The sequence below is a fragment of the Artemia franciscana genome, chromosome 1 (genome assembly GCF_032884065.1).
Source record: "Artemia franciscana chromosome 1, ASM3288406v1, whole genome shotgun sequence".
Classification (NCBI taxonomy): Eukaryota; Metazoa; Arthropoda; class Branchiopoda; order Anostraca; family Artemiidae; genus Artemia; species Artemia franciscana.
In genome coordinates, this window is record NC_088863.1 from 11,228,508 (window position 1) to 11,252,993 (window position 24,486).

At 31.1% G+C, this 24,486-nt stretch overlaps 1 protein-coding gene across 1 annotated transcript in view; it reads left to right on the forward strand.

Annotated features, from left to right (window-relative positions):
• LOC136025501 (transportin-1-like) overlaps positions 1-24,486 on the forward strand; it is a 73,938-nt gene that overhangs the window by 38,994 nt on the left and 10,458 nt on the right. The window contains 6 exon segments of the mRNA XM_065701532.1: positions 1,206-1,438; positions 4,692-4,790; positions 6,995-7,090; positions 10,274-10,349; positions 15,543-15,717; positions 20,827-20,960. Coding sequence (XP_065557604.1) covers positions 1,206-1,438; positions 4,692-4,790; positions 6,995-7,090; positions 10,274-10,349; positions 15,543-15,717; positions 20,827-20,934 — 787 coding nt within the window. The 3' untranslated portion in view covers positions 20,935-20,960.

Genomic DNA, 24,486 nt, shown 5'->3' on the forward strand with positions numbered 1-24,486 from the left:
AAACCCTACTTCCATTTGTGAAGATGTTCTTTGAAAAATTTTAAACTTTGAGATTAATAAAAAACCGGTTGTCAAAATAAAGAAAAGAAAATGTTTCTTCTAGAGGTTCTAAGCAAAAGAGCTTCTGAAAAAAAAAAGGATTTAAATAAAAATTGTCAAGCAAAAATTTTGAAAATTGTTGGCAAAATTAAAAAAAGATACGGTTGGCTTCGAGATGTTTTATAAAAGTAAGTTTAAATAAAAAAACTTTTCGGCAAAGCTTAAAAAATATTTCTTCGACAGGTTTTAAGTAAAAAAGGTTTTCATTCAAAGAGGTTTAGAATAAAAACTGTTCAGCAAAATTTTAAGAGACAGTTTTATCTTTTAGAGGTTTTTGTGAAATAGGTTTTAAACAAAAATGTAGGACAAGATTTAAACAAATCGTTTTTTTAGAGTTTATATAAAAAAGAGGGTTTAAATCTAAACTTTTTGGCAAAATTAAAAAAATAAGTTTCTTTTCTAGATACTTTTATATAAAAAAAGAAGTTTCCGTAAAAAGAAGTTTTGATGAAGAGATTTAATTAAAAAATCTTTTGGCAAAATTTTAAAATCGCTCCGTGTCATGTATATATGCACAAATATTGCTAAATTTATTTTATATTTAATCTGATTTTTCCTTATCACCAGGATTAAGTGAACCAGTTATACATAATATTAACTTAAACTATGTTTATACTTTACTTTTCGATATTTACTATACATAACATGGCTTTATTTATTCTTTATCTATTCAGAAGCATATTTGTTTTTATATCATGCTTCCTTTTAGCATACGTCACTTCATTTTAGATTTTTTTCTTTATTATTAAACTTTTAAGTCTTGCAGATTGTTCAAATAAAAATATTTAACAGTTAATTGGAATTTCATATCTGATGCAAATCCAGTGTAGGCTAATGTAGGCTAAAATATTTAGGTATGAATAGACCTAAGATTTGCTGATGAAAGAAAAATTTTTTTGTTTTGGTGTCGTTAGTATTTTTAATGATCTATTATATTTTTTAACATATTCAATCATTTATGTATTTTCTATAAATTTTATTGTATGTTTTTTTTATTAAAATACATCTATTTTGATTATTATTTTATATATTTAACTGAATTTATACTTCATTTTCTGATGTTTAATCTAAATATCATCGCCCATTTTTGATCTGTCGAGAAGCAGTTCTTCAGTTTACTAGGCTTGTTTTTTTGTTCATTTTGTTGTTTTATTTTTACGGTTTTTAGGTCTAGCAGAAGGTTTAAATGGCCAAATTGAACAACTGATTGGAAGCTCAAATTTGATGCAGTTACTTTTCCAATGTATGCAAGATCCAATGCCTGAAGTTCGACAGTCTAGCTTTGCTCTCTTGGGCGACCTCACTAAGGCCTGTTTTCAACACGTTCAGGCATGCCTGCGTAAGTTATTTATCTCTCTTTATATCTCCCTCTTTTTTTTCTTTCTCTCTTTTTTTCTCTCTCTCTCTCTGCGTCTCATTATATAAATGGGATTATCACGTTTCTTTCTATTATTATTCACAGTTTTTGCTCTTTTAAAATGGTGTCGACCTCACTAAGGCCTGTTTTCAACACGTTCAGGCATGCCTGCGTAAGTTATTTATCTCTCTTTATATCTCCCTCTTTTTTTTCTTTCTCTCTTTTTTTTCTCTCTCTCTCTCTGCGTCTCATTATATAAATGGGATTATCACGTTTCTTTCTATTATTATTCAAAGTTTTTGCTCTTTTAAAATGGTGTCGACCTCACTAAGGCCTGTTTTCAACACGTTCAGGCATACCTGCGTAAGTTATTTATCTCTCTTTATATCTCCCTCTTTTTTTCTTTCTCTCTTTTTTTTCTCTCTCTCTGCGTCTCATTATCTAAATGGGATTATCACGTTTCTTTCTATTATTATTCTCAGTTTTTTGCTCTTTTAAAATGATGTTTTTTATTCACCACAGTCTCTCAGGTTAAACTGGATACGTTGAGTCTACATAGTGTAAGTTTTTAATGGATCAGTCAATGGAAAGAAGAGCAAATGAATGTATAATTAGGGCTATATATATGTCCATCAGGGAGGGGGGCGGGTTTATTGTCAGGGTAACGACTATTATTTGGTAAAAGAGCATAAAATGGGGGGTGGGGGACGAATTCTCACAAACGCGACCTTGACCATAAACAAGAGCACAAAGTTAGCAATCTAAAAATATTCCTCTTTTTGTTCTAGTGTGTCTCCTTCTTGAGAGTCGCTATTCTGCAAATCTATTAAGTTTTTTTTCTATTCTTTTCTGTTTGTTTGTTATTGCTTATGCTTGGGTTTCCTTCTCACTGTAAGTGAAGCTAAAGGGTCGAGTTCCCTGTGCAAGTTTTGACGCGTTATGTTCTGCATTACTGAATCTTAATGGTTCAGCAAAAAACGACACTTTTGATGTCCTCCGTTGGTTGAAATTCAGCTTTATTCACCTACCAAATTATATTTTGAAATTTGCATTTAATTTTTTGTCTTTATATTTGAAATCGGTCGAAAATGGTAAAACGAAGAGGGGAAAATTTTTCTCTTTTTGAGCAAGTTTAGATCATGCAAAATGAAAAAGTTGGTAATTCTGGCTTGGTTAATGAATAAACCTGAAAGTAATTAATCCAAGGGTGCAGATATTGTGTCATTTAGGTGCAAGGTACAGCTATGGGCTTGTCGCAAAATCGCATGTTTTGTGGGGAACGTAAAGTTTTAAGTTGCCAAACAATGTTTTAATGGTAATTGAATGGTAAATGGTAAAATGGTGCCAAACAATGTTTGAATGGTAATCAATATTTGTTTGTTGCCCTTTTTTCTTCTAATTTTTGGAGTAATCAAAAATCTTCAAATGGAATCAACAACAACACAACCATGTTAAAGTTAATTTGTTTTGCATGTATTTGTTGAGATGTGTTTGTTGGTGTTGAGGTTCAAGTTCTGTGTCCAGTTTAGTTATCTCTATTTTATTTAGTTATCTCTGTCGCAAAACAGCTTTAATCCATTTTACTCGATGTAAAAAGTAAAACCATTAGGGTATTGGATGTCTGGGTATTTGTAACGTCATTTTTATGAAAAAACGTTTTCCAGAATTAATTAAGCCCTAAACGAATCTTCTAAAAGTCGTGACCGATCTCGATCTTTTTCTTTCGCACCAAAAAGGAACAATTATTTTATTACGAATAGTCTTATTAAAACGAACAATAATCACCGAGCAAAGCACGATTCCCTGGTATACAAATCTGTGTATCATCTTTTATCAGTGTTCATTTAATTTGTTTGGATGTATTTGTTGAGATATGTTTGTTGGTGTTGAGGTTCAAGTCCTGTGTTCAGTTATAATGAACACAGAACTTAAACCTTTTTACTTCATGTTTTCATGTTCATTTTCTGGGTTAGTAATAGAAAAAATATCTCTAAGTTCAAAGCGTGGTGCTGTGAAATCTCAGGTCTCATGGCAACACTGAATTTTGTTTCCAAATTGGCCACTGATGGAGAATATTCTCTTAGCTAATTAGATTATTAAAGTGTTTTATATTTAAGCCAATTATGTGTTTAGTGTGGTGTTTGTTATTTATATAACATCTGACGAAGAGGTTGCGTCCACACTGGGCGAGAAGTGACTGACGGTACTTAATATACGCTCGTACGTAAGCCACGCAAGTACGTAAGATAGTGTTTGCTTTTTTGGCGAATAAAACTTATCATCTTATATGCAATGGGTGTGTGTTATATTCCTATTAATGGCCTCTCTTATTGGTCTGTTTTTTTTTTTTTTAAATTGCTGTGTTTCCTTCCTTGAAGTGAGAGTTTTATTCTGAATGTCCAGCGATTTGTTGGTAGTGAAGGTTTTTAAATATATCGCTCATTCCCTAAAAGATAATTTTGTATCTTTAAGTATTGAGTAGGACCCTCGTGGCTCCTCGGCAATTGCCCTGTGCTTTTTGGTTTCAAGGCTACGCATTGGAGGCATGTCCAATGAAGAAAATATAAACAAATCAGTTAAAGCACATACATTTCTCTTTATTCTTTGTCATATTTCTCTAGTTGTGTTCATCTTTGTTTTTTTTTTATTTTTTATTATACAAATTTACAAAATTATAAAAAAATTTACAAAATTACAAAAAAAAATATACAAAATTTTTTATTTTGTTTTGATGCACTTCATGTCCATCTTTCTTCAAGATTTTAATCCCGAATTCATTTCATTGTGCTCTTTTTAGTAGAAGTTTTTTAATATTTCACTTAGTTCTTGAAGAAGAATTCGAATCTATTCAAATAGAATAGGTTTTAAGTCTCCTAAAGGCTTTCCCATACTACTCGCAGCCTATAATATCCTTTATTTTTCGTGGTAATTTCAGTTTACTATTTTTTACTAAGTTTTAGTAAAGTTCATATCACTTATTTCGTAAAAAAGAATTTTGTATTTTTAAATCTAGATAATGTGTTACAGTCTAGGGGATTCTAAGGATACTGTCTTGCAGCGTATACTATCTTATTGGTTTTTACGGTCATGTTTAATTCATTTCAATTTGGCCTGAAAACAAAAGTTAAAAATACATGAAAAGTTAAATTTAATACTTTATCAGAGTTTTTAGGTGTGTTCATATCTGTTTTTTTTTGGTTTTGTCAATGCTTAATTGAATGTATTCCTTTTTTAGCGGATTTTTTGCCAATTCTTGGTCAAAATCTTAATCCCGAGTACATTTCAGTGTGCAACAATGCGACCTGGTCAATTGGAGAGATTGCTGTAAAATATGGTAAATATTATTTCTTCTTATCTTGTTTCTTCTTTCTATCCATATTATAATCTTATCCATATTATAATATTATAATCTTATAGTCTTGTTCTATTATGATATTATTTTTCTGGGACTTTAAGCTGTTTGTTCGTTTTTCAGTGCATCTTTTATTTATGTTATTTCTTAATATGAATATCTTTTATTTTTGTATCTATTATATTTTTAAAAAGGTAGTTTTGTAAAGATTCTAGAACTTTTCTACCTTGCGAGAGCTGAATAGATAGAGTTCCGCTTCCTAATTAAAAGGTTTTAGGTTCAAATCCCTGTCTTGCAAGGAACGTTGTATCTAGAACTTTTCTTTTGCTCTGATGTTTATGCATCCGTGAACAAGTAGGGCGGTATTGAACACTCTAATTTCGAGTTGTTTTCATCTATATATCAATTTTTCGAATCTTTTCAAAATTCTGAAAAAGTATATTCTATTGATAGAATATAATACAAATTATATAATGTAAATGTTAAACTGTCAATTAATTAAATCTTGTATTACTTTTATTAGGTTATATAATTAAATTACTTTATATTCATTCCAAATTGATTCAACCATGTTGATCAAATTAATTATATTACTTAATTAATTGGAACAATCATATGCAGTAAAATTAATTTCAAAATATACATACGTTATATATTTTACATAAATACAAAACAATTGAAAAAATTAGGAAACAAAATCTAATTATAACACTTGTGTTTTTTTCTTTTATTTAATTTGTAGCCAAGATTAATGGTTCATTCCGTATCACCTTAATATCACCAATTATACTAATAGGTATGTTTAGTTATAAATAAACTGAATGTTTATATTTAATTAATTAAATTATATATTACTATTATTAAATTATATAATTAAATTAATTTGTATTCATTCTGAATTGATTGAACCATATTGACCAAATTATATATAGCACTTAATGAATTAATTGAAACAATCATATGTAGTAAAATTAGTTTCAAAATATACACATGTTATATATCTTCTAACAAAATAATTGAGCAAATTAGGAAACAAAGTCTGTCTATATATAGTACTTGTTATTGGGAAATGGGAAGTATGCATACATTTTCCCGGTGGGGAGGGGAGGACGAATTTTCTGCTGAGGGGGAAATTTTGCACGAGGAAATTTTCCATGGAGACAGAGGTTTCCAGGGGGTGAACTTTTCAGGAGAAATTTTGAACCAGGGGAATCTGCCAGAATTGATATACGAAATTTCTTTATATGTCTTGGTTCCTCTTTACCGACTCAATTTTCCAGTTCAGTTTGAAGATGTTAAGGGTAATTTCCTGGGGTAAATTTTCGCCAGGATTGAATTGTCCATAAGATGTTTCCGTCAGGAGAAGGATTTTTCGTGGAGGGGAATCGAGGTATCCTGGCGATATTAAAAAACAGATCAGAAATTAAATAAACAAGCTTTTTCAACTGAAAGTAAGTAGCAACATTAAAACTTAAAACGAACAGAGATTAATGCGTATCTGAGGGGGTTTTTGTCCCGATTCTATAAAAATGACTTCTGAAACACAAAGTGTAGTTTAATTAGAACAATAAGTACCTTTTTTAAAAGCACCTAAAAACTTCAGAGGGAAGAGTGGGGTGTTGAGGAGGGGGCAACCCCCTCATATCGCCAATTCTTCTAATAGGTGTGTTTAGTGATATACTCTGACTCAAGTTTATGCATTATGGGAAGCCGAACATTTTAGCTGAAAGTCTATATAAACGCAGTAGCCTACTTCAATAATAATGTTACTGAATGGTGTTACTAGAAGAGCTATTGAATTAAATGGTTACTAAATAGATATTTTTGAAGAGGTTGCTAGTATTCCCTCTTGCCTTTGGCTTAATGAAGCACTTCAGAAGAGGCAAGTAGCTCTGCCTTTAATTTTTGATTATTAAATGGATCTAGGACATCTGCCTTCCCCCATGATCCGGCTACAAAGGGATCCACTACCCTCCATCATAATAGCCGGTGTGGACTTACTTATGATTGCATGTATATCTTTCCATATTTCTATCTCTATATATTTCCCTATCCTTATATATGTGTATCTTTTTATTTTCCTTTCTATCATCCTATCTCTTCTCCTTCCCCCCTCTCTCCTTGCTTTCTATTCGGTGGTGCTTTTGTTTGCTCTTGTGGATGTGAGTTCATATCTATCTTTGCAGGGTCATCAATGAGGACATATGTTGGGATGTTTATTGGCCAACTTATTACCATAATCAATCGACCAAATACCCCTAAAACTCTGCTAGAAAATACAGGTTAGTTTTCGTCCCAGTATGAATATTCAACCAGAGTATAGACCCACTCACATTCTGCTTAATTTAAACTGCTAGTTGTTCAGTGAAATTTTATGTGTTTGCAAATTCTTTTTAGAGATTTTCTGGATGATTTGACATATCTTCGTAACGAAATTAAAAAAAAAACATCATCTTTAGAAAACTAACATTTCTTAGAAAAACTGACCGAGACTTTTTTCAAGACTACAAGACTAACTGTAGGGGGAGGGACTAAGGTGTGGAAAAGTCCTTTTGTGACAAAAACGTGTTATTTTTATTTTAAGTAACAACGGAAACCAAAGCCGGTCTGGCGAAAGTGATCAATTGTGGTCAAAGTGATAAATTCCCTTTTGTCAGGTTTTAAACCCCACCTCGCTTGTCTTGTGGATTAGTAGAAATGTAGTTGCAACTAAATGGTTGTAGTTGCAGAGACGCTATTACTTCATAAGAGGTAGGAAAGTCCTTATGACTCGGACAATAAATGTCTCAGTGTCTTTAGCTAAAGAACTGCGCAGCATAATAATCGGTGATCTATACCAGAGTGCCCAAAGAAAAGATAATGGGGGGGGGGGGAGGGAGTCTCATTCCATCTCCCATTAAAAGACCAAAAGTGTTCAAAGGTCCTGGATTAGGAGTAAACAATAAATATAATGTTTTTTGTCATAAAAGAAGCCTTTCCGCATGTTGCTCCCCCCTTCCCTACCCAGAATTCCTTTTGTGTGCAGTCTTGAAAAATGCCTTTGGGTGCACTTGCTATATATTTAAATCAAGTTACATGATTCAGTTTTGTTGTATTTTTTATGTTTTTCTAAAAAAAAATTATCCAAGTAAATGAAAAGGCTACTGCTAAGAACCTTAAAACCTCTCTTTGTTGTGCTGTAAGATTATGAAGGTGTTAGATATGACGTATGATTAGGTAAACAATGGTGAACAATTATATATTGTTTGTAACTAAGTTATGACGTAGGTAAACTATGGCGTATGATTTCATTTTCGTTGCTGATATATTTTGAAATCTAATTTTCTTAGTTTGCGGCTCGTGTTGGTTGGATGCTTTGTGCACAGTACCATTCATTTGAGCTTCTGACCATTTTTTGGCTGTTTGCTCTACATATCACACCGGCTTTAATCCTAATCCTTTTTTTGAAAGGTCTTTTGGTAATTTTTTTGTGTAATATCCTTTTATCTTGTTGAGTATACTGAAATCATTTTAACTTAGTTAATTAATTTATTTTAATTTAATTTAGTTAACACAAAAATAATGGTAAACATGGCAAAAGAGTTGAAATTAAAAGTAAATGAAAAGAAAAATTCAAAGGCCAAAACCTTGAATTTATGTAGGAGGTCAAGGCGCAATTTCTTTCTTGACAATTCAGTTGATTCTTAGCTTTTAGAGAAAAACATTCCCGTTTTACAGTCATGAACTTAGTTTTGGATTCTTAACTGCTTCGAATTAAATGATTTTGCAGAAAAATTACAATAATAATTTTTATACCAGTGGATCAAATATACCTATATACTATTGTTGTTCGTTCAGTGATTGTTCTTACTAAGATTGCGTTTTCCAGTGTAAAAAAAGATCTAGATAGGTCGTAATTTTGGGAAAATTCGTTTCCCCCTTCGTTTACTATTTTTCATAAATCGCCTGTTGACTGAAATTAGAGACCCCCTGAAACTTGAAAGCCTTATATATAAGTAGGAGGGGTTTCAAGGTGCAGTTTGTTTCCTGAAAATTCTGTTGAATCCGATCTTTTAGAGAAAGATATTCCCATTTGACAGCTATGAACTTGGTTTTGGATTCTTAATTGCTTCACATTAAATGCTGTGCATTGCGGCAGAAAAATTACATTTATTTCTTTGTATATCAGGGGATCAAATATACTTATTTACTTGTGCTATTGATCATTCAGTGATTGTTCATACCAAGATTTCTTTTTCGGTGAGAAAAAAAGCAATCTAGATACGTCACGATTTTTGGAAATTCTTTTCCCCGTTTGTTTAATATTATTTTCATAAATCGTCTGCTGACTGAAATTAGAGACCCCTTAAAGGTTGAAAGCCTTGAGTATACCTAGGAGTAGTTTCAATGCGCATTTTTTTTAATTAGTTTATTCCAAGCTTTTAAAGAAAGACATTCCCTTTTATAACTGATAAATGAGTTTTGGATTCTTAATTGCTTTGTATTAGGCCTACGACAGAAAATTAACAATAATAACTTGTATACCAGAGGACCAAGTATACATATATACAATTATTGTTCGTACTAAGGTGATTGTTCGTTATCTGGTATAAAAAAAAGATTTAGATAGGTCACGACTTTTGAAAAATTCATTTAAAGCGTTAATTAATTTTAGTAATAAATTCTGCAAAGTAATTTTATATGAATGACGTCACAAATACCCAGGAGCCTATACCTAACGATTTTATTCTTTACAGTGGATAAAATACAATTTAAGTTATTTTGTGAAACAGATCATAAAAAAAGCTATTGCTATGATGACTGTTATATCACATAGAAATTATATTTTTCATCATTGCATATGTCCAAATATCTTTATCAAGTATATTGTTATTGTCAATATTTTTTGTCTATCCAATACTACTTATTTTAGATGTGCCAATCATAAATTTACATTTTCATCTTGGTAATAGGATCTTAAAGTTAGAACAATGTACCTCAATCACAGAGAGGGTCATTCGTAGATAAGTGGTGTAGAGAAGAATAATTGCGCTCAAATAGGTGGGGTTTATATTCGCTGAAACTCCCTTTGATTAAGCGTGAAAATACAAAACAGAAGTTTTCTTAGACTGTTGTCAAGCAATTCCAACTAGTATAATCTAATTTAAACTGTGTGAAATATATCCATGGTTAGGGCCCTACATTTTTAGAAATATCACGAATAAACTAGCGTATTTGTCTGAGATTAGATACTGTCTGAGTATTAGGGGTTACCAACTAGTATAGTCTTATTTAAAACTGAGTGACTCTTATCCAAGATTCAAGATTAGGGGCCTACTTTCTATTATTAGAAAGATTACATTTAAGTCAACGTATTTGTCTGAAATTAAACGCTTTTTTAGTATTAGGGGTTTTTACCCTATTTTTAGTTAAAAATTACCTGTTTTGGTTTTATTATTTATTTTGTTTTTTTTCGTTTTTTTCAGCTATTACAATCGGTCGACTAGGGTTTGTTTGTCCCCAAGATGTGGCACCCTTTTTGCAACAGTTTGCCAGACAATGGTTCGTCCTTCTTTTTAGTTTTTTTTCTTTTTCTTTACGATGTTATTTTTTTTTTTAAGGCTATGTGGTACGATAAAGAATCGCCCTATCTCGTCCATTATGAACGTTTCTATTGTTCTGAGACAAACTATTTAGAATTGACTAGGCGATCTTGCCATAACTTGCAGAGCTTAGATAAGAGATCCAGATGGACGACAGGGAAATAAAAGACAACGCCTACTTTCCCAGAAATCTGAAAAGTCATTTAACTTCTGTTGTGTGTCGGAGATATTCAGATTTAATGAAACTTAGATCTGCAGAAAGTATGAATTTTGCTTTTTCGATCAAAAGGGGCGGAATTATTATTTTTAGTTTAGAAATGAGCAATCCCTAAAAATTTCCTAGCATACATGCTAGGAAATGGTTAAATATCAGCTTAAAGGAGCCAAACAAATTTGACAGCCTTCAGAGTTCCCTCTGATGCTACCCGCTTTTATTGAAAGCCTTGTCGACTCAGGGGGATCTATTATTTATGCTGTATGCATATTGAGTAGACAGCACTTTGCTTGACACTTAGTAAAACATCATATTTAAATTAGCCTCTCGCTTGATTTTCAAATTGTTGACACATTTGACGTAAAATATTAATTTTGCCAAAATTTTAAGGAAATATCTTTTGAGTAATTTGGAAGCTTCAGGAGTTCCCTGTGGCGTTACCCGCTTTTATTGAAAACCTTGCCGACAGGGGTGTATTATATATGCTGTAGATACAATAAGTAGACAACGCTTTGCTAAACAATTAGTAAAAGGTTGAATTTTTCTTTATTTTAAACCAGCCTCTTTCTCAACCATTTTTGCCCAAATTTTAAGGATGTATCGTGAATAATTTGGAAAATTTTACAGATCTTTGTTGGGCTACCCGATTTGATTTAAAATCTTGCCGACACAGGGACGTAATATTAGGTCTTAGGTACATTGAATAGACAGAGCTTTGTTTAACAATTTGTAAAAGATTATGTTTTCTTTATTTTAAACTAGCTTCTCCTTAGCTTTTCGGACTGTTTTTTCGTTTAAGATCTCATTTTATTTTTTTCCTAACCCTTTGAAGGAAATATCATTTGAGGAATTTGATAGCCTTGGGAGTCTCCTTTGGTGCTACCCTCTTTTACTGAAACCCTTGCTGACACAGGGGGCGTGTTATTTATGCTTTATATACATTGAATGGACAGCGCTTTGCTTAACAGCTAGTAAAAATTATGTTTCTTCACTTTAAACTACCTTCCATTAGATTTTCGAACTGTCGAAACATATAAGATCCCTTTTTAATTTTTACCAACATTTTAAGGAAACTTAAAGGAAATTAATTAATTAATTGATTAATTAATTAAAGGAAATTTTTATCAACATTTCAAGGAAGTACTCTTTGAGTACTTTGGCAGCTTTGGAAGTTTCTGGTGCGGAGAAAATTTGGTAATAGGCTTTTTATATTTGAGACATTCAATCGACGCTCAGAGATGCAAAATGATTTTTATGGAGTCGTGGCCTTAAAGTTGCTTTCATTAAGCATTTCATTAAGCATTTAAGCTTTCATTAAGCATTTCATTGTAGCTTCCTTTTTATAACAATTTTTACGACAGTGTTTCGCTCTTCTTTTTCAGTGTTTTTTTTTTCGCTACTTTTTTACTATTTTCGCTTATTTTGTTAACATTTTAAAACCCAACAATGATGTGTATCGGGTGGTATCGGAGTATCGATTTTAGTGAATGTGGTATCAATTATAGTATGTATCGAGTAAGTTGTATCGATTATAATGTGTATCGAATAAGTAATATCGATTAGAGTGCGTATCGAAGATGTATATCACCACTGTTACGCCTAAACGTCGTATCTGACATTTTGACACTTTTGAAGTAATTCTCAAAGACCAAACAGCTAAGCTGTTCTCCAAGGGAGAATCAGCGGGAGATCAGGAGCATTGAAGTATGATCGATCATGAACTATCCTGCTGATCCTCCCTTTGAGAAGAGCTTAGCAAACGTTTTTGGGCAATTATTTCAGAAGTGTGGTAAATGCGACCTTTTAGTCTAAAAACGAAGATATCGTGTATCGAGACATGTACGATCAATAGCTTGTCACCAAGAAATAATTATCTATTTCTAGGTTAAAGCGCAAAAACTAAATCTGAGTTGTTTTTTTGCAAACAGAATTTATAAGTTGTAAAGTTTTATCCTCCTTTCCTCTATCGATATAGGAGTAGGACATTTCTCTTATGTACAATCAAAAACAGGTCACTAAGAAGCAAATAAGAAGAAGTAGCCATTGCCGTCTCCAGGATTTTTTCTGGGGGGGATTTTTGGGAGGGGTTTGAAAAAAATATAAAAATACTTCAAAATTTTGTTTATGTGCATTTTTGCTACATTTTTACAAGTCAGACGATTTTTGGAGTGTTGGGGGGTGGATTCAACCCTCTAACCTGGTCTGCGATCAAAAACTGGTCACTAACTTGTAATCAATTTTTACGCAAAATAAATTGTTTTTTTTTAGATAAAAAGAAAATTTAGCAACAGCAATTACGCTTTTAAGATTAAATTTGATTTAAATGTTAGTGGACTTAAGCATACCACTACTGGTAAGTATTACGTTACAGAATAAAGACTTTCCTGTTGTATGAACTAAGACTAATACCCTAATAAAAATAGTTTTGCAGTGAAAATGCTAGTTTCTTATTTCTTAGAAATGTTAAAATGTAAGCATTGGACTGTCATAAAGTAAATACAACTGGGAAATAATACCATATATTTGTCTCGCTAAAATGTTTCTTTGGGGCAGGGTTTTCCCATCTCTTAGGTTCTTTACTTATCTGTTATTCTTTTGTTTTTTAACTTGGTTAAAGTGGAAAAAGGAAAGATGTTGATTTTTATTGTAGAAAGGATTCATAAGTTTCAATATTTATTTAATCTTTTTAATTCAGCCAAATGATTTCATGCACTTACGAAATGGGGGGGGGGGAGTGAATTCTTCAAGTCTTTCCCAAAATCTTGAGTCATCTACAATGGTCCTTAAAATAAAAGCTGAGGCTGTAGCAAAACACAGATCGGAAAAACAAAAAAAATGGAAAAAATGAAAGATTTTGATTTTTATCGTAGAAAGGATTCATAAGTTTCAACATTTATATAATCTTGTTAATTTAGCCAAATGATTTCATGCACTTAGAAAATGGGAGGGGGGATTCTTCAAGCTCGCCCCAAAATCTTGAGTCATCTACAGTTTCTCCTGTTTCTTCTATAATTTGCCTCTTTTCGAATTGTTCGTTTTTATTTTTTTCCTCTCTACCTCCGAAATAAGCTGATGCATACGTGCTGGGATTGGTTCCAATTCCTCACACGTGAGAAATTCTTGCATTTTTAACAGATATTGGATTGACCCACTAAAGGCATTGTCAGGGCCAAATGCCGGAGTGGACCCACAAAACCTGATTAAAACGCAGGCCTCAAAGGGCCAGTGCCTCCAACTTCCACATTGTCGTAAGATGTAAATATAAAATGGGTATGAATGTACAATGGGGTGTAAATGCGTATTTTACACTACGTTCTAATTTAAACCATACATACACACCCTATATGCAATTTAGGATGTAAATGGACAATGGGTTTTAAATACGTATTTGTCCACCACGTTCCAATTTAAACCACACATACACATCCTATATGCAATTTAAGGTGTAAATACACAATGACTACGTGATATTTGCGTACCCACTTTTCAAATTCAGAATTTGATTTTTGTTGTCAGTGTTTATTGTGCCCTTTTTTTCTTTCTTTTTTTTTTGAATATTTATCCGTGTTTATTGTAAGTAGAATAAACAGTGAAGACGAAAATTAGAGTAAATATAGTCAAATACAAGAGCAAATGTTTTATTTATTTATCAATATTTTATTCGTATTTTATTTATTTATTTGTAGTAATTGTTATATTTATCCAATTAAGGAATATTTATTCAAGATAAATATAAAAACGAAGTAAAAATATAAAATTAAAAATGGACACAATAGAAAGAAGTATATCTTCTCGGGAGGGTGTAAAGAAGGAGGCTTTGTATAAATTGGGATGGAGGAGGAGCTTGCGTAGTTGTGCTGGCATCAGGTGGTTCTGTGCTTCAATGAGTTGTTAGCAGTAGTAGCAGCAATAAAATTAATAATAAACATTAATAAAATGACCCTTTTCAGATTATTTTGTAGGTAGATAAAGCTTTTGAGGAATTGTTTACATTCATAAACAGAAATCTATCAATAAACCTTGTTCATGGGATCTTGGTAAATTCGTCAAAAAGTCAAAACATATGATGTGTTACAGTGTGAATCGCAAAATTTTTAGGAGGTGGTTGAGTTCCTTCCCTCCCCCCCAGTATTTTTTTTTATAGTAAATCGATGGAATAAGTTTATCATTCTTTCTTGGGCCTTCAATCCTCAGTTTTCCACTCGATTACATTTTTGTATGTTGGATCATTATCTGTTCCTATCTGTCTTTCTTTTTCTTTGATTTCTTCTGTCATGTCTCTCTATTATTTTTTTTACAATTTTACTCCAATAAATCTAATCTTTCTAGCTCTTCCCGGACATTATAAATGCAATTTTGTTCTCTCTTTCTCTCTGTCTTGCTCTTCATTTATCAAATTGGGGTCCATATGCTCTATTATTTAATTGTAGTCTTTCTTTTTTTGCAAAATGAAAGGGTACGTCCCTTTAAGTTAAACTTTTTTGTCTTGGTTTCAATTTTTCAGAACTTTCACGTTTTTCAAAAATTACCTGTCGTCCGTCAAGTTCGAAAGTTCTTGGTACAATTGGATATTTGTCGGTAAAATACAATTTTTTTTCATGCATTTGAGTTTTACTTGTTCCTTTCTGAGCAACACTCTGGATTTGAAAAAAAGCTAATATAACTGGAAAATAATACCATATATTGTCCAGCAAAACTATTGTTTTAAAACAGGGTTTTCGATTTGTTATGTTCTTTAGGTATATATATTTTTTTTCTTTCTCTCTCTCTCTTTAGGTCAAAGTTCAAAAATTAGAAATGTCTGGCTTTTAATTGTAATGTATACGGGATATTTAAGTTCCAATATGATACTTTAGCCAAATGCCCTCATGTACTTACGAGGGGGGAGGGGGGTCTTCAAGTCTGTAACTAGATTTGTCGTATTTTTAATTTTTATAGGTGTTTATCCTTACGGAATATCCGTGACAATGAGGAAAAGGACGGTGCTTTTCGCGGGATGTGTCTAATGATCAGTGTTAATCCGGCTGGTATTATTCAAGACTTCATCTTCTTCTGCGATGCAGTGGCTTCTTGGTCCAACCCAAAACAGGATTTGAAGGAAATGTTTCAAAAGGTATATCTATTATAACTTTTTTCTCCTCGATCGTAACATGTTTCAGTCATGAATTTTTAGGTCAACAATTAATTGATGACCTAAATGTTTACATATTCATTTATTTATTTCTTATTCATGTATTTTTCTTAGATTTATCACATTCATTTTATTTTATTCTAGCTTTTTTATTCTTTACTCTAGCTTTTTTACTCTTTCCCTCTTTAATTATCTACTTTATTCTATTAACTTAATTATAATTTCTGAATTCTTTACTCTTTTTTATTTTTAACTCTAGCTTCTAGCTTATTTGCTTTTCTATTCTTTATTCATTTATTTTGTTTTATATATGCCAGTCTAAAATTACTATATTTGACGCATATGTTTTATTCTAGCTTCTTTACTCTCTACTCAACTTCCTTTATTTCAGCCATACTTTAGTTACTTTTCTTTACTCTTCGATTCTTCATCCATTTATTTCATACTAAAATTAGTTTTTTTTATGTATTTATGTTATTCTAGCTTCTTTACTCTTCACTCAACTTCTGTTTACTCCAGTTTTGCTCTAGCTACTTTTCTTTACTCTTCGATTCTTTATCCATTTATTTTATTCTAAAATTCATTTGTCTTATTCTAGTTTCCTTATTCTTTTTTATTCATTTATTGTATTCTAGCTTGTTCATTCTTAAATCGAGCCTCTAGCTCCTTTACTCTTCTATTCTGTATCCATTTATTTTATTCTATTTATTACATTTTAAAATTCATATTTATATTTTTTATAGCTTTTTTGCTTTAGTAGCTAGAATAAAGCCACTATTTTTTACTCTTCTTTCTTCTTTGTTCAAGTCTTCTTTACTCTTCCATTTTTTGTCTATTCCTTTGTTCTATTTATTTTATTCTAGCTTCTGTAATCTTTACTCTAGCTTCTTTGTCCTTATATTTCTTTATTCAGTTATTTTGTTCTATTTATGTCGTTCTAAAGTTAATACATTTTACGCATTTATGTTATTCTAACTTTTTTACTCTTTACTCTAACTTTCCTTTACTCTGACTTTCCTTTGGTTACTTTTCTTTGTTCTTCGACTCTTTATCCATTTATTTTATTCTATTTATTTCATTCAAAAATTAGTTTGTTTTATGTATTCATGTTATTCTAGTCTCTTTACTCTTCACTCAACTTTTCTTTACTCTTCCATTTTTCGTTTATTTACTTTGTTCTATTTATTTTAATCTAACTTCTGTGTTCTTTAGTTTCTTTGTCCCTATAGTTCGTTATTTATTTATTTTATTATATAAATACCTTCTAGCTCCTTTACTCATCGATTCTTTATCCAATTATTTTATTCTATTTATTGTAAAATTCATTTATTTTATTCTAGCTTCTTTATTCTTTACTCTTAATTTTTTATTCTAACTTCCTTATTCTTTACTCTAGCTTCTCTGCTCTTATATTTTATTATTCGTTTATACTGTTCTATTTTTTCTATTCGAAAATTCATTTATTTTGTTACTACCAGCGAAACCTGTCGGAAAAGGATGAAAAAAAAAATTGTAGTGTGTGCTCTTTTGTGAGAATCTTTATCCACTTATTTTATTCTGTTTATTCTAAAAGTCATTTATTTTATTCTAGCTTCTTTATTCTTTACTCTTAATTTTTTATTCTAACTTCCTTATTCTTTACTATGGCTTCTCTGCTCTTATATTTCATTATTCGTTTATACTGTTCTATTTTTTCTATTCGAAAATTCATTTATTTTGTTACTACCAGCGAAACCTGTCGGAAAAAGATAAAAAAAAAATTGTAGTGTGTGCTCTTTTGTGAGAATCTTTATCCAATTATTTTATTCTATTTATTCTAAAAGTCATTTATTTTATTCCAGCTTCTTTATCTCTACTTTAATTTTTTATTCTAACTTCCTTATTCTTACTCTAGCTTCTCTACTCTTATATTTCTTATATTTCTTACACTGTTCTATGTTTTGTTTATTCTAAAATTCATTTTATGTTGTTACTACCAGCGAAACCTGTCGGAAAAGACAGGAAAAATAATTGTAGTGTGTGCTTTTTTGTGAAAATCTTTATCCAATTTTTTTATTCTATTTATTCTAAAACTCATTTATTTTATTCTATCTTCTTTGTTCTTTGCTCTTAATTTAGTATTCGAACTTCCTTATTCTTTACTCTAGCTTCTCTGCTCTTATATTTCTTATACTGTTCTATTTTTTTATTCTAAAATTCATTTATTTTGTTACTACCAGCGAAAATTGTCGGAAAAATGTAGTGTGTGCTCTTTTGTGAGAATTGGAGAAAATTGTCGCCCTTCCCCCGACACGCAATTTGAAGTTCTGAAAAATTTGAAGAGGGAATTTTACCTGAGATTAATCCAATAGACATTCTTGCCTCTGGAAAAATCAATTTAGTCACCAATTCTTTGCTTACAAAAACAAATTCGAACTTACAGATTCATTGTTGGTACATGGCAGACTATTAAATATAAGAGAGTATAGATAGATAGATTTATTCACACGAAAGCCCAATGGGGCCATGATGACATACACAAAACAAGCGAAAAAGTAAAGCAATAAGACATAGACTGAAAAGACACTAAAACTAATTATTTAAGAAATGTCATCACGATACCCTATACCTACCCGGGCGACTATGCCAACTTTCTATATAATTTATACTTAAGTAAAATCTACTTCTCAAAATTTCCAAAATTCAATCTCTCCCCCCGACCTCCCTACCAAATATTTCCAAGCGCCACTCCCTCAACTCCCTACAATTCCCTAAAAAATGATGCAAAGAATCATCCATCTTTCCACACATAGGGCAACTGTAGGGATCATCCCTCAATCTATTTCTCCCTAAATGTTTCCTATGTTCTCCAAGAGGCATAGAATTTCCCTTTAGATACATTACCCATTTCAAATCTTCTGGAGCCAATCCAATTTTTAGGTAAATTTCTTCGCCCCAGAAGCTATAATTATATAGCTTCATTATTATATTGAATTCAAGAGGGTATTTAGCTTCATTATTATATTATATACAAGAGAGTACATAGATTCACTATTATATTAAATACAAGAGAGTATATATTTTCATTATTATAGTACATACAAGAAAGTATATAGCTTCATTATTATAGTAAACACAAGAAAGTGTACAGCTTCTCTATTCTAAGGTATTTTACGAGATTTGATTAGAATCTCGTATCAGAATATACCTTGACAGTGTCTATTAAACGTCTTGTACCTTAGCGGTTTTTATATGCGGCTCCAACGGTGTCAATTAAGTTAAAAAGAAAAGCTGTCCACAAAGTAAATCAACCGTTTTCCTAGCATAACAGTTGGCTTTATTGCTGTTGAAAAAAAGCTGAACTTTATTTAACTTTTTTAAGCAAGTCCGTAAAGTTCAGCCAATAGCAGAAGATTTATGGAAAACTTCAAATGAAGCCTACATAAATAGGTGTCTACATATATAATAGTGTATACTTGTTTAAATATTTTGCTTGTTAATAGGATAAAGGTCACACAAAAAAAAAATTCATTTATCACTAAAAAGAAAATTGCTGTAAAGTTAAAAAGGTAAAATCCTTGTATGAGAGGGACAAACTTTGTGGTTTGGACTTTAATGAAAAACTTTATTGACGCCGTGGGAGCCCTCCCCCCCCATTAAACGTCTTAGTACCAAGAAATGCATTATATAATTGAACAATCTGCTGTCACTTATCTGCCGAATATTATATTATATATATATCTTATTATATATATATTATTATTATTTATTATTATATATTATTATTATATATTATATTATATATATATATATATATATTATTATATATACATCTTATTATATGTTTATAATATTTGTTATTATTAAGACAGTATCGTGATCTTTCCTAGATGATTTTTTTCTGGTGTTTTGACTAATCTACCCCAACCCCATTTTTTTTAAAGTTTGTTGAAAGTTTCTCTTTGCTAATAGTTTTTTGTTTTGTTTTTGTTTTCTTGCTAAAAATTTCTTTTTCAGCTTTTTTTTCTAAGACTAGTTAAATTATTACAACTTTTCTAAATTAGCTTAGATTTTCTAATGAGGACTATGGTTAACTTTGCTAAAAGTTTTGTATGCTAATAATTGAACCTTTCCAACATTTCTAATATACTTAACGATAAGTACTAAAGTCTATTGATAAACAGGACTAAGAATTATTGACACCTTTAAAATATATTGGTTTTAAAACTTTGGTTGACGCTTAGATCCTCAGTAAAGACTTGATTCTCCGAGTTTATATATATATATATATATATATATATATATATATATATATATATATATATATATATATATATATATATATATATATATATATATATATATATATATATATATCTTAGTATTTCAAACCTTTTCTAAATGAAAAGTCTTTAAAAAAAGTCAAAAAAAAGAAATTGACTTTCCCGTAATAAAGGGTGTCCTCCTTTGACAGGAAGGCCTTCTAACGGTGACCTTTCTTAGTATTTCAAACCTTTTCTGAATGGTGGCCCGTCATGTCCCCGCACTGAAAAAGAAAAATCCCTTCATTCTCAAAAAGGAGAATGATGAAAAATAATAATCATTTAAGAAAAAAATAATCATCATTATTTAATAAAATTAACGGAAATAAACTTCCCTTGTTTATGGACAAACATTCCTTTATGTTATTAAGATAAGTAATTGAGTTGGTGTAAATGAATCTTTCAGGCATTTTGAAGATCCAATATTTGAGCTAATTCACTGGTATATAACTGGTATATAATTTTTACAAATTTTATTTTATTTGTAAGCATTTATAGTTACATTATACTTATTTGTTTTTATAAATTTATAAAAACATTTCATTTAGTTTGCTTTCAAAAAAGATAAGATAAGCAGAAAAGATAAGTAGTTGAGTTGTTGTAAATGAATCTTTCAGACATTTTGAAGATCCTATATTTGAGCTTATTCACTGGTTTAAAACGTTTAATTTGCACAAATTTTATTTTATTTATAAACACTTATGGTTATATTATACTTATTTTTATATTTGTTTGTATTTTTTTTATATTTATAAATACATTTCATTTAGTTTGCTTAATTTTTGTATAGATATTGACTGGCTTTAAAACTCAAGTTGGTACTGAAAGTTGGACTCGCTTTTCTGATCAATTTCCTGCAGCTCTTAAGGAGCGTATCACCCAGATTTATGGCGTTTGATTCAAAATAAAATTAGGATAAGTTAGGTGAGTTGTTGTTTTTGTTTGTTTATTTTGTTTAACTTATTTTTGAAAATAAGGGCCTACCATCTCATTCAAGGTGAGTCCGTTGATTTTTGAATTAAAATGGACTAATTGTGGGGCATCAAGTCATGGCTAATTGTAGAAAAAGCCAAGACAGATAGTCCAATTGAGTGAGAAGAAAAACCTGGCATTAATTTTCCCCCCATTCATTGCCAACGTTACCATCTCCCACTTATGCTACCACCTCTCATGTCACTCCACAATGCCGAACTAGAGTCAATCTGTTGGAGGGTCTCCCCGGGGAGAATACACGCTGGGTTCTTCCATTATAATTGAAAATTTCAATTATAATGGAAAATTTTCCATATATGAACTAGTCAATCTAAACTAAACTTCAATAAATCAAGTATTTTATAAAGATCTCTAATTTGCAATTGTAAATAGGAAAAAGGGAACAGTTAAAGCTTTTCTCGATGCTAGAAGCGGAATAGTATAAATAATGACAAAGCTATAATTAACAAATAAAACTTAGCAAAACCAGAATGATATATCAAATTTCAATTATAAATATGTTTTAATTAAATGAATAATGCACAAGCTGTCCTCATTAACCGGAGAAAATATACCCCATCGTTTTGCAGCATTAAATTAAATACAACTAAATGATGATGATACTGTCAATTTTAAGATCGTGGGAGATTATTAGCTATAACCAGTATGGCACCTTGAAGGGGTCCTTGCGAATTCACTACCCCCCCCTCCCGGTAGTGTAAAGTAAATAAAAAAGTGTTATATAAATACTAGAGTAAGACTTTGTATTTCATTTAGATTATCAGAATTCCATTTTATTTTTTTTTGCTAAATTAGGCTAAAAATTCTAAATTGGCTGCTTTAAAAATGTATGTTTGTACAATTTGTTCAAATTTTACTACTTTTTTATATTTTTTTTTTTTTTTTTTTTTTTTTTTTTTTTTTTTTTTTTTTTTTTTTTTTTTTTTTTTTTTTTTTTTTTTTTTTTTTTTTTTTTTTTTAATACTAAATTTCGCCCTCTAAAAGAATGCATAAAAAATAACACTAAATTAGAAAGAGGGCCAGGGAAGGGACATTGGTTTGACAAACTCGTAATACCATAATACACAAAAAAACTAATTCACCCATGGTGGTACTCAGCTAAAACATAGTATCGGCATTTTCCGAGTTTTCGAGAAAATTGCAGAAGAACTACTTTTTTATACTTAGATTTTGAAATATAATGAATTTATTATTCTGTTGTATGGAGTGCTGTATTAATGTTTAAGATGTTTTACTTATTAGCCACAACCCATAGCTTGGCTGCCCTCAGCCAAAAACCTAGTATGTACATTTTCCGAGTTTCCTAAAGATTGCAGAATAAATATTTTGGTACTTGTATGATATACTCCCTACCTAATGTTTGATATGTTTCTCTGACACTCGATCCTAATGAAATTCACCAAAGTAAGATAAAAATATAATACCTTAGAAACAAAATTTGAGCTAAATATTTGCTCATTAGGGGGGAGGGAGTGCTAGAGTACAGCAGGTCTGGCTGCCTAATGTGTTAGGTATAATTATTCTGCATATTATGTAGTAAGAATTATTTTATAACTTCATCCCCCCCCCTTAATGTGCAAATATATAGCCCAAGAGAGGTTAGGCGTTTATCATACAAGCACTAATATTTCTTATATCTGAAGTTCCTGAAAATGTAATGAAGTTCCTAAAAATGTGTTTTTGTTATTTGAAGTTTCTAAAAATCTATTGAATTTGTTATTTTATTGTATGGAGTCTTGTGTTGCTGTTTAAGACGTTTTTAATTATTAGTCATAACCCAAAGCTTGGCTATTCTCTTCCAAAAAAACGTAGTATCTACATTTTTCGAGTTTTCGAGAAAATTGCAAAAAAGTAATTTTTGAATTTTTAGAACAGGAGAAACAGGTGAAAATACAGATGTTTTGTCTTCATGTTTCTGAAGTCTAACAGTACAGTTTGAACATAAATACTTTCCATTTTGTAACACTTTAAAATCCAATTGCCTCTAAGAGTATGAAGATTAACCGCAAATGTATTCCCAGCCACTCAGGTGTAATGAGCAACCATCATGGCAAGGATTCTGCTCAAAAGAAATTGAGTATCTGTTCTCCAAGTGAGGGACCCATCGTCCTGACAAGTGTTTCTTGATGTCGAGTATCAGAGGCCCATGTAACGAATAATTGACAAAATTGTGTGTTTTTTTTCTCTGAATTATTGCAAGTGACTTCTATGTCTCCCTCCTTGTCTATAGGCCAAAGAGCCTTTGAATGGATTGGTATAGCCTAAAGGGGTGGTTTTTTTTTTGGGGAGGGGGATGACACTTGCCCCGGGTGCAGAAATTTCAGTGGCACAAAATTTCAATTAACTAATCTAACGGTTATAGTCATTTTGTAATTTTTGAATTTCTATTTTTATTTAAATAAAATAGAAGGTGCAGTTAATAGATGAAAATAACTAAACTTATTGATTAATTAATAAAATAATAATAAATTCAAAAAATAGAAATGATCAAATAATGATAACGAAATACCAATAATTAAATGAAAGTACTTAGATAATTTAAATAATTAGTGAAAAATAATCAAAAAATATTAATTAGTTAAAGAATTGAAAATAATTTTTATTAATAAATGAAAGTTTTTTTTAAAAATTGGCCCGAAAATTTTGTGGAAGACGGTGGGGGGGGGGTCTAATCAAGGTTTTTCCCAAGGAGCAAGAGGTGCCGGAGCTTGGGAGGGGTGGCCAGGCAAACGTCATCTCATTGCATGTGGAGGCTTGTTTGCTCAGCCTTGGTAATTTTTTCCGATAGGATTGTGAGCTGGAATATTTTGAGGAAGGAGTCTTGTGGGGGAGCTAGTTGCTTTGAGAGGGTTGGGACTGGGTGTTCTGTGAGTGAAGGTATTGGGTGGTTTCATAAAGGGTTTAGTTTTGTGTGATTGCGCTGCGTTTGCTTCCTGAGTGACAAATGGATATGATATAGCTTTCTCTATTGCTATTTGGAGTGTTTACACTCGTTTTTTATGTGCAGGGCATAACGTTTTATTGAAAGAATCATGGATGCCTTTGCAGTTTTTCCATGTAGGCTGATCATTTTTACTAATTGCGATAGGAACTCTTACATTTACTGCCTTTCCTCATTTACTGCCTTTCCTCATTGTGTGTCCTAGACACCTTTGACACTGGATTGGTTTTGGCTTGCAGGGCTTGTGAGGTTGATTTGTCCAAAGAGGTTTTAGGTGTCTTGGGATATTGTTTTTTTCTCCAAGTGTGAAAAAGGAAGACTTGCTTGACCTTTGGCCATCAGCATCTGGTTTGCACAGTTGGGTGACATCTGGAACTGGGATTGGGTTACCATTTCTGTCATAGAGCATTTTCTTTAGCTCCTGAATAGGTATCTCTGGAGGGAAATTGTACACAACTAGTTTTGTTGGGTAGGCGTATGGGGTCCAAAGAGCAGACTTTATTGGGATGTTAAGAA